Source organism: Opisthocomus hoazin, unplaced genomic scaffold (genome assembly GCF_030867145.1).
Source record: "Opisthocomus hoazin isolate bOpiHoa1 unplaced genomic scaffold, bOpiHoa1.hap1 HAP1_SCAFFOLD_184, whole genome shotgun sequence".
Lineage (NCBI taxonomy): Eukaryota > Metazoa > Chordata > Aves > Opisthocomiformes > Opisthocomidae > Opisthocomus > Opisthocomus hoazin.
Window position 1 is genome coordinate 1 of NW_027448837.1, and position 10,130 is coordinate 10,130.

General features: G+C 62.8%; 1 protein-coding gene across 1 annotated transcript; it reads left to right on the forward strand.

The window, feature by feature from the left end:
- Window positions 1-2,401: 2,401 nt before the first annotated feature.
- Window positions 2,402-9,873, forward strand: LOC142359429 (uncharacterized; the record flags this gene model as incomplete). Its single annotated transcript, XM_075412041.1, has 5 exons — window positions 2,402-2,511; window positions 3,181-3,370; window positions 6,286-6,395; window positions 8,884-8,993; window positions 9,665-9,873. Coding segments are annotated over 5 exons (727 nt in total), but the record flags the coding sequence as incomplete, so codon positions are not given.
- Window positions 9,874-10,130: the final 257 nt, after the last annotated feature.

Consider the following 10,130-nt stretch of genomic DNA (forward strand, 5'->3'; position numbering starts at 1 on the left):
TATTTTTTTTTTTTTTTTTTTTCTTTTTCCTTTTGTTTTCCTTTCCCTGTACCTCCCGTCTTCTGTCTGTGTTTGTGTTCTGCTCCCTCTCCCTCTTTTTCTCCCTTCAGAATTTCTCTAGCCGGCTCCCTGTCTCTCTTTCTCTGTCCTGCTGGCTGTCCGGTCGTTTCTTGCTGTACCTCCCTGTCCAGCCGGCTCTCTTTTTGCTCTCCCTTTTTGCCTTTCTCTCCTTCTCTGTCCTGCTTCGTGGCCCTTTCTTCTCTTTCTCTCCCTCTCTGTTCTCTAGCCCCTTGCTGGTTTGTTTTGGGGTTTCCCTGCACACACGCCCCCCGCCCCTTTCTTGGTCTCTTTGTCTAGATCTGACCCTTTCTTTGTTTCTCGGTCCCTTTTTTCCTGTTCACTGTCCTTTTTCTCTCTCTGTCTGTGTCCCCTGCGCTCCGTTGCCATCTTTATCTCTCCTTTCTTCTTCATCTCCTCCCCTGCCCCCGTCTCTCTCTCCCTCTTTCGCGCTCACCGGCCCTACATTTTCGTGCTCCGTCTCTGCAAGGCTCCTCGTCCCTGTATTTCTTGATTTCTCTACCTCTCTGGCGTTTCCTTTCGACCCTTCTTTCTCTCTGAGCTCCTCGGTCTTCTCCCTTGTCTTATTTTCCTCTTCCTAGTGCTCTGCCCTGCTCCCCATCGCTTATTTTCTCTCTCCGTTTCTCTGCCCTGCTCCCCGTCCCTGTCTTTCTTTCTCCGTCCCCCTCTGCTGCTCCACAGCAGAGTTTTTCCTTTCTCCGGCTCTCTGACCCGCTCCCCGCCCACCCAGGTTGACCGTCCCAGGTTTTGTTCTGCGTCTCCATCCTGCCGCTGTCCTCATCTATCCTTTTGTGCCCTTCTCTTTCTGTCTCTTTTCATGTGTCCCCGCTGCTTTTTTTCCCATCTCTGTCCAGCTCCCTGTCCCTTTCCTTTTTCCTCTTGCTGTCCTTTTGCCCTGCTTCCTCTTGCTGTTTTTTCTGCCTTTCTCTCTCTGCGCCATTCCCTCTCCCATCCTTTCTTTCTCGATCCCCCTGTGCAGCTCGCTGTCCCTTGTTTCCTTTCTCTCTTCCTCGGTATTTTTTTTCTTTCTCCATACCTCTCTCCCGCTGCCCGTCACGGTCGCATTTCTCCCCCCAACGCTGTCCTGCTCTGTCCCTTTTCTCTCTCTCTGTCGTTTTGTCCCGCTCCCTGTGTTTGTTTTTTAATTCCTCCCTCAGGGTCCCTCAGCCCGGTGCTGTTTTTTCCCTTCTCCGCCTCTGTCTCCTGCTGCCCAGCTGAGGCTTTTCCCCCTCCGTCTCTGTCCTGCTCCCCCGTCTCTTACTTGTGCCTGTCTTTCACTTTGTCCTGCCTCCTTGTCCCCTTTTTCTCTCTCAGTATCACCTTGTCCCGCTCCCTGTCCCTGTCTTTCTCTGACAATCTGTCCCGCTCCTTGTCCTTCTCTTTCCCTTTGCTGTTATTCCCCGTCCTTGTTCTGGCCTTTCTTCCTTCTCTTTCTGTCCTGCTGCCCCAGTGCCTCTTTTTCCACCGCTGTCCTGCTCCCTGGCCCTTGTTTCCTCTCGCCGTCCCTCTGTCCTGCTTCCTGTCCCCAGTTTTTCTGTCTCTCTTTCTCGATCCTGCTGCCTGTCCGGTCGTTTCTTGCTGTACCTGCCTGTGCAGCCGGCTCTCCCTTTTTGCCTTTCTCTCCTTCTCTTCCTGCTTCCCGGCCCGTTCTTGTCTTCCTCTCTGTCTGTCCTCTATCCCCTTGCTGGTTTGTGTTGGGGTTCCAACCCTGACCACCCACCCCCTTCTTCGTCTGACCCTTTCTTTGTTTCTTAGTACGTTTCTTCCTGTTGCCTGTCCTTTTTCTCTCTCTGTCAGTGTGTCCTGCACTGCGTGGGACGGTGGTGGGAGGCTGAAAAAGGGTGGGAAGCTGGGGGGGCGGAGTGGAGGCTGGAAAGAGGTAGGAGGTTGCAGAGGGGTGGGAAGCTGAATTAAGTAGAGGCCAGCAAAAAGGGAGTTAGGAGGCTATCGAGGGGTGGGAGGCGGGGGGGGGGGGGGGGGGGGGGCGAGGGGGGGAGTAGAGGCCAGGAAAAAAAAGGAGGCCGGAAAGGGGTGGGAGGCTGCAGAGGGGTGGGAGGCCGGGGGCGAGAGTAGAGGCCAGAAAAAAAAGGAGGCCGGGGGGTGCGAGTAGAGGCCAGAAAGGCCCTTTTTTGTGGCTTCTTCCCTGTCTTTATCTCTCTTTCCTGCCTTGTTTACTCCTCTGATTCAAGTTCTCTCTCGATCCGTGTGTTCTGCTTCCCACTCATCATATTCTCTCTTTTTCTCTGTCCTGTTCCTGAGGCTTCTTGTCTAGGAAGCCACGTCTCGTATGAGCTCTAAGACAGCCACATGCATTTTCTCTCAGGTGCAGGAGAGCCAAACGATTGGAGTTGCGGAAGAAGAGGGGAAGAGAGAAGGGGAGAGAAACATCGGAAGTGTCAAAGTCTCCCGGCAGCACCGAGAGTGAGAGCTGCGGTGAGTCGTGGGCCCTCGGGGCCCTGTCACCCCTCTTGTGCATCCTGGGCCCTCCCCGGCTCCCTCTCTTTCCCCCACTGCTACGATTATTTTTTTTTCTGCTCTTGTGTACCTTCTTTCTCCATCTGTCTCTGACTTGTCCCCATCTTTTAGGTCCTCCCTCTTTCTGCCCTGCAGCCCGTGGCATTTTTTTCCTTCTTCCCCTCTTTCTGTTCAGCTCCCGGTTACTAGTTTTGCTTTCCTCCTACTCTGTAGCCTGTCAGTACTTTTGCTGTCTTTGGTGCTCTCTGTCTGGCTCCTCGTCCCTTGATTCGAGGCCTTCCTTCTCGCTCCGTAGCACGTCACAGATCTACTGCTTTCTCCATGTCTATTCTATTCTATTTCCTCATCTCTCTTTGTCCAGGTCCCTGCCGCTATTCTTTTTTCCTCTGTCATGCTGCAGGGTTTTTTTTTGCATCTCCTTCCTGCTCCCCGTTCTTCACTTTCGGTCTGTGTCCTGCTCCCTCTTCTTCTTTCTGCTGCCGCTCTTGCTCTCTTGCTGCTGCTTCTTTCTCCGTCTCTGTGGGACTGCCTGTCCCCGTCCTTCTCTCGCCGTCCCTTTCCCTGCTTGGTGCTTTCTCGTTCCACCGCCGCTGTCCAGCCACCTGTCACTTTTCTCCTCTCTTGTAGTGGCCTGCACCCTGCTCCTCATTTTTGGCAGCCTCTGCCGAGCAGCGCGTCGCTCCGGGAGGCGACGGACGGACTGTTCGCCGCTGGATCAACGGGCGCAGCTGCGGGAAGGAGTGCCGAGGTGTCGGAGGGGCAGAGGGAGCGTCGGGGGCCCCGACCCCGGAGCAGAGCGGCTCCCGGGACTGGCTGGGTGCGTGACTGAGTAAAGACCTGCGGTCCCTTTTGCCCTGGCGGCTGCGTTTGTGCTTGGTTTGCACGGGACGAGGGGCTGCGCCAGAGGCCAGGGGAGGAGGGGACGGGCTGTGGGGCTGGGGCGACGGCCCCCTGTTCCTGCCGGGGTCCAGCCGTGGGCCGGGGCCGGGGGAGCCCCAGGTGCGGGCAGCGGGGCTGATGGCGACGGCCCCTCCCTGTGCCGGTGGAGGGCCCGGTGCTGCCGTGGCGCGGGTGGCCGTGGAGGGGCCGGTACGATCGCTGCTGCCACCCGGTGAGCAAAGTTCGGTACTGCGGCTCGGGCGGCGCCAATGCCCGGTGGCGCCGTGTCCAAGGGCTCGCTGCTGCCACCCGGTGAGCAAAGTTCGGTACTGCGGCTCGGGCGGCGCCAATGCGCGGTGGCGCCGTGTCCAAGAGCTCGCTGCTGCCACCCGGTGAGCAAAGTTCGGTACTGCCGCTCGAGTGGCGCAGGTGCTTTGCGCGCTGGGAGGAGCCGTGCCCTGTGTGTCCGGCGCTGCAATAAGGAACGCCTGCCTGCTTGCTGAAGTGCCCAAAGGGCTTCAGAGAGTCTTTGTGTTTGCCCAATGACGGCATGGTGGGCTCCAGCCGTGGGCCGGGGCCGGAAGAGCCCCAGGTGCGGGCAGCGGGGCTGATGGCGACGGCCCCTCCCTGTGCCGGTAGAGGGCCCGGTGCTGCCGTGCCGGGCCCGATGCGAGCCGAAGGAGGAGCGGAGCCATAGCCGGGTTGCGGCTGCAGCGAGGGAGAAGGTGAGCGCGGGGTATGGGGGGGGGGGTTGGATGGAGCGGCGGGTCCCGGGGAAAAGCCCCCGGGAGGGCGGGGTCCGTGTCGGGGGCAAGGAGCGATGGGGGTGCGGCGCCGTGTCGGAGCCGCGAGTCGGGGTCTGCTCGGAGCCGGAGCCGGCGCTGGGCGCCGCCCCCGCCCCCGCAGGAGCCGCCCCCGCCCCCGCTGGCGCCGCCCCCGCCCCCGCTGGCGCCGCCCCCGCCCCCGCTGGCGCCGCCCCCGCCCCCGCTGGCGCCGCCCCCGCCCCCGCAGGCACCGCCCCCGCCCCCGCTGGCGCCGCCCCCGCCCCCGCTGGCACCGCCCCCGCCCCCGCTGGCGCCGGCTCCGCCCCCGCTGGCGCCGCCCCCCGCCCCCGCTGGCGCCGCCCCCGCCCCCGCAGGCACCGCCCCCGCCTCCGCAGGCGCCGCCCCCGCCCCCGCAGGCGCCGCCCCCGCCCCCGCAGGCGCCGCCCCCGCCCCCGCTGGCGCCGGCCCCGCCCCCGCTGGCGCCGCCGCCCCCGCCCCCGCTGGCGCCGCCGCCCCCGCCCCCGCTGGCGCCGCCGCCCCCGCCCCCGCTGGCGCCGCCCCCGCCCCCGCTGGCGCCGCCCCCGCCCCCGCTGGCGCCGGCTCCGCCCCCGCTGGCGCCGGCTCCGCCCCCGCTGGCGCCGGCTCCGCCCCCGCTGGCGCCGGCTCCGCCCCCGCTGGCGCCGGCTCCGCCCCCGCTGGCGCCGCCCCCGGCCCCGCTGGCGCCGCCCCCGCCCCCGCTGGCGCCGCCCCCGCCCCCGCAGGCGCCGCCCCCGCCCCCGCCCCCGCTGGCGCCGCCCACGCCCCTGCAGGCGCCGCCCCCGCTGGGGCCGCCCCCGCTGGCGCCGCCCCCGCCCCCGCTGGCGCCGCCCCCGCCCCCGCTGGCGCCGCCCCCGCCCCCGCTGGCGCCGCCCCCGCTGGCGCCGCCCCCGCCCCCGCTGGCGCCACCGCCCCCGCCCCCGCTGGCGCCGCCCCCGCCCCCGCTGGCGCCGCCCCCGCCCCCGCTGGCGCCGCCCCCGCCCCCGCTGGCGCCGGCTCCGCCCCCGCTGGCGCCGGCTCCGCCCCCGCTGGCGCCGCCCCCGGCCCCGCTGGCGCCGCCCCCGGCCCCGCTGGCGCCGCCCCCGGCCCCGCTGGCGCCGCCCTCGCCCCCGCCGCCCCCTGGCCGCAACGCGGTACTGCAGCCCGGCGTTCGGCTCAGAGTGTGGCCCCTCCGGCGCGCCGTCGGCGCGTGGCGCATGCGCGGTGCGGCGGAGCAGCATGGCGGCGGCCTGGTGTCCGGTGCCGGGGCGGCGGGGGAGCAGAGAGGCCAGCGGTGAGGCGCGGGCTCCCCTCTGGCGGGTGCGGGGGTGCGTGGTGGCTGCTCGAGGGTGGTGGGACGGGAAGCTTGGAGCCGGCCGCTGCGGCAGGCTGCAGGAGGCGAGCCGGGTGCGGGCAGCCCCGGGGCCAGAGGCGGGAGGTGACGGAAGGGAATGGGAGAAGGAGGCGGGCACCCCCCCCCCCCCCAAGTCGGCAGTGCTCCCCCGGCCCCGCTCGCCCCGCGCAGCCGCCCCCAGCTGCAGCACGTCCCCTGAAGCCTGTGTCCCGGAGCGCCCGGCCTCCCCCAAGGCCCGTGGTGCGGGCTGCCTCGGCCTCCCTGAACGCGGTCGCCGCTGCTTGTTTATGTGTGGCAGGGGCTGCGCTGAGTTCGCGTTTGTCCGTTCGTGCCCTGGGGATGCCGTTGGCTGCGCCCGCTCCGGGCTTTTGTGGGCTGCGTGTGCCGGGCCTCGCTGTGCTGGCGGCGTGGGGGCGAAAAGGGAGAGGCGGAGCGCTGAGTGGCTGCGGACAGGAGGTGGCGCGGCTGAAGCTGGAGAGTCCCGAGAAGGCTGAAGAAGAAGAAGAAATGGAAGGCCACCTGGCTGGCAGCTGCCTGGCGCTGCGGGTGAGGAAGGCTCCGTCTTGGTAGCCCGCAGCAGGCCAGGCCGCCAGCGTGCCCCGCAGGGTCTGTATGTGTCACCAGCAGCAGCATGGTCCGGTTGTGGAGCGCGCGAGCGCGGCTGCGTGCGTAGGGAGCCTTGTCTCGTAAGAGCTGCGAGACATGGACGTTTTGTCTTAGGTGGGGGACAGCCAAGCGACCGGAGTTACGGAAGAGGAATGGAGGAGAGCAGGACAGAGAAGCGTCTGAAGCGGCAGAGTCTCCCGGGAGCGCGGAGAGCGAGAGCTGCGGTGAGTGGCGGGCCCTCGGGGCCCTGTCGCCCCTCTTCTGCGTCCCGAGCTGTCCCCTGGATCCTTCTCTCTCCCACGCTGCTGTGATTTTTTTTTTTTTTTCTTTTTCCTTTTGTTTTCCTTTCCCTGTACCTCCCGTCTTCTGTCTGTGTTTGTGTTCTGCTCCCTCTCCCTCTTTTTCTCCCTTCAGAATTTCTCTAGCCGGCTCCCTGTCTCTATTTCTCTGTCCTGCTGGCTGTCCGGTCGTTTCTTGCTGTACCTCCCTGTCCAGCCGGCTCTCTTTTTGCTCTCCCTTTTTGCCTTTCTCTCCTTCTCTGTCCTGCTTCATGGCCCTTTCTTCTCTTTCTCTCCCTCTCTGTTCTCTAGCCCCTTGCTGGTTTGTTTTGGGGTTTCCCTGCACACACGCCCCCCGCCCCTTTCTTGGTCTCTTTGTCTAGATCTGACCCTTTCTTTGTTTCTCGGTCCCTTTTTTCCTGTTCACTGTCCTTCTTCTCTCTCTGTCTGTGTCCCCTGCGCTCCGTTGCTATCTTTATCTCTCCTTTCTTCTTCATCTCCTCCCCCTGCCCCCGTCTCTCTCTCCCTCTTTCGCGCTCACCGGCCCTACATTTTCGTGCTCCGTCTCTGCAAGGCTCCTCGTCCCTGTATTTCTTGATTTCTCTACCTCTCTGGCGTTTCCTTTCGACCCTTCTTTCTCTCTGAGCTCCTCGGTCTTCTCCCTTGTCTTATTTTCCTCTTCCTAGTGCTCTGCCCTGCTCCCCATCGCTTATTTTCTCTCTCCGTTTCTCTGCCCTGCTCCCCGTCCCTGTCTTTCTTTCTCCGTCCCCCTCTGCTGCTCCACAGCAGAGTTTTTCCTTTCTCCGGCTCTCTGACCCGCTCCCCGCCCACCCAGGTTGACCGTCCCAGGTTTTGTTCTGCGTCTCCATCCTGCCGCTGTCCTCATCTATCCTTTTGTGCCCTTCTCTTTCTGTCTCTTTTCATGTGTCCCCGCTGCTTTTTTTCCCATCTCTGTCCAGCTCCCTGTCCCTTTCCTTTTTCCTCTTGCTGTCCTTTTGCCCTGCTTCCTCTTGCTGTTTTTTCTGCCTTTCTCTCTCTGCGCCATTCCCTCTCCCATCCTTTCTTTCTCGATCCCCCTGTGCAGCTCGCTGTCCCTTGTTTCCTTTCTCTCTTCCTCGGTATTTTTTTTCTTTCTCCATACCTCTCTCCCGCTGCCCGTCACGGTCGCATTTCTCCCCCCAACGCTGTCCTGCTCTGTCCCTTTTCTCTCTCTCTGTCGTTTTGTCCCGCTCCCTGTGTTTGTTTTTTAATTCCTCCCTCAGGGTCCCTCAGCCCGGTGCTGTTTTTTCCCTTCTCCGCCTCTGTCTCCTGCTGCCCAGCTGAGGCTTTTCCCCCTCCGTCTCTGTCCTGCTCCCCCGTCTCTTACTTGTGCCTGTCTTTCACTTTGTCCTGCCTCCTTGTCCCCTTTTTCTCTCTCAGTATCACCTTGTCCCGCTCCCTGTCCCTGTCTTTCTCTGACAATCTGTCCCGCTCCTTGTCCTTCTCTTTCCCTTTGCTGTTATTCCCCGTCCTTGTTCTGGCCTTTCTTCCTTCTCTTTCTGTCCTGCTGCCCCAGTGCCTCTTTTTCCACCGCTGTCCTGCTCCCTGGCCCTTGTTTCCTCTCGCCGTCCCTCTGTCCTGCTTCCTGTCCCCAGTTTTTCTGTCTCTCTTTCTCGATCCTGCTGCCTGTCCGGTCGTTTCTTGCTGTACCTGCCTGTGCAGCCGGCTCTCCCTTTTTGCCTTTCTCTCCTTCTCTTCCTGCTTCCCGGCCCGTTCTTGTCTTCCTCTCTGTCTGTCCTCTATCCCCTTGCTGGTTTGTGTTGGGGTTCCAACCCTGACCACCCACCCCCTTCTTCGTCTGACCCTTTCTTTGTTTCTTAGTACGTTTCTTCCTGTTGCCTGTCCTTTTTCTCTCTCTGTCAGTGTGTCCTGCACTGCGTGGGACGGTGGTGGGAGGCTGAAAAAGGGTGGGAAGCTGGGGGGGCGGAGTGGAGGCTGGAAAGAGGTAGGAGGTTGCAGAGGGGTGGGAAGCTGAATTAAGTAGAGGCCAGCAAAAAGGGAGTTCGGAGGCTATCGAGGGGTGGGAGGCGGGTGGGGGGGGGGGGGGGGGGGGGGCGAGGAGGGGGGAGTAGAGGCCAGGAAAAAAAAGGAGGCCGGAAAGGGGTGGGAGGCTGCAGAGGGGTGGGAGGCCGGGGGCGAGAGTAGAGGCCAGAAAAAAGGGGAGGCCGGGGGGTGCGAGTAGAGGCCAGAAAGGCCCGTTTTTGTGGCTTCTTCCCTGTCTTTATCTCTCTTTCCTGCCTTGTTTACTCCTCTGATTCAAGTTCTCTCTCGATCCGTGTGTTCTGCTTCCCACTCATCATATTCTCTCTTTTTCTCTGTCCTGTTCCTGAGGCTTCTTGTCTAGGAAGCCACGTCTCGTATGAGCTCTAAGACAGCCACATGCATTTTCTCTCAGGTGCAGGAGAGCCAAACGATTGGAGTTGCGGAAGAAGAGGGGAAGAGAGAAGGGGAGAGAAACATCGGAAGTGTCAAAGTCTCCCGGCAGCACCGAGAGTGAGAGCTGCGGTGAGTCGTGGGCCCTCGGGGCCCTGTCACCCCTCTTGTGCATCCTGGGCCCTCCCCGGCTCCCTCTCTTTCCCCCACTGCTACGATTATTTTTTTTTTCTGCTCTTGTGTACCTTCTTTCTCCATCTGTCTCTGACTTGTCCCCATCTTTTAGGTCCTCCCTCTTTCTGCCCTGCAGCCCGTGGCATTTTTTTCCTTCTTCCCCTCTTTCTGTTCAGCTCCCGGTTACTAGTTTTGCTTTCCTCCTACTCTGTAGCCTGTCAGTACTTTTGCTGTCTTTGGTGCTCTCTGTCTGGCTCCTCGTCCCTTGATTCGAGGCCTTCCTTCTCGGCTCCGTAGCACGTCACAGATCTACTGCTTTCTCCATGTCTATTCTATTCTATTTCCTCATCTCTCTTTGTCCAGGTCCCTGCCGCTATTCTTTTTTCCTCTGTCATGCTGCAGGGTTTTTTTTTGCATCTCCTTCCTGCTCCCCGTTCTTCATTTTCGGTCTGTGTCCTGCTCCCTCTTCTTCTTTCTGCTGCCGCTCTTGCTCTCTTGCTGCTGCTTCTTTCTCCATGTCTGTGGGACTGCCTGTCCCCGTCCTTCTCTCGCCGTCCCTTTCCCTGCTTGGTGCTTTCTCGTTCCACCGCCGCTGTCCAGCCACCTGTCACTTTTCTCCTCTCTTGTAGTGGCCTGCACCCTGCTCCTCATTTTTGGCAGCCTCTGCCGAGCAGCGCGTCTCTCCGGGAGGCGACGGACGGACTGTTCGCCGCTGGATCAACGGGCGCAGCTGCGGGAAGGAGTGCCGAGGTGTCGGAGGGGCAGAGGGAGCGTCGGGGGCCCCGAGCCCCGGAGCAGAGCGGCTCCCGGGACTGGCTGGGTGCGTGACTGAGTAAAGACCTGCGGTCCCTTTTGCCCTGGCGGCTGCGTTTGTGCTTGGTTTGCACGGGACGAGGGGCTGCGCCAGAGGCCAGGGGAGGAGGGGACGGGCTGTGGGGCTGGGGCGACGGCCCCCTGTTCCTGCCGGGGTCCAGCCGTGGGCCGGGGCCGGGGGAGCCCCAGGTGCGGGCAGCGGGGCTGATGGCGACGGCCCCTCCCTGTGCCGGTGGAGGGCCCGGTGCTGCCGTGGCGCGGGTGGCCGTGGAGGGGCCGGTG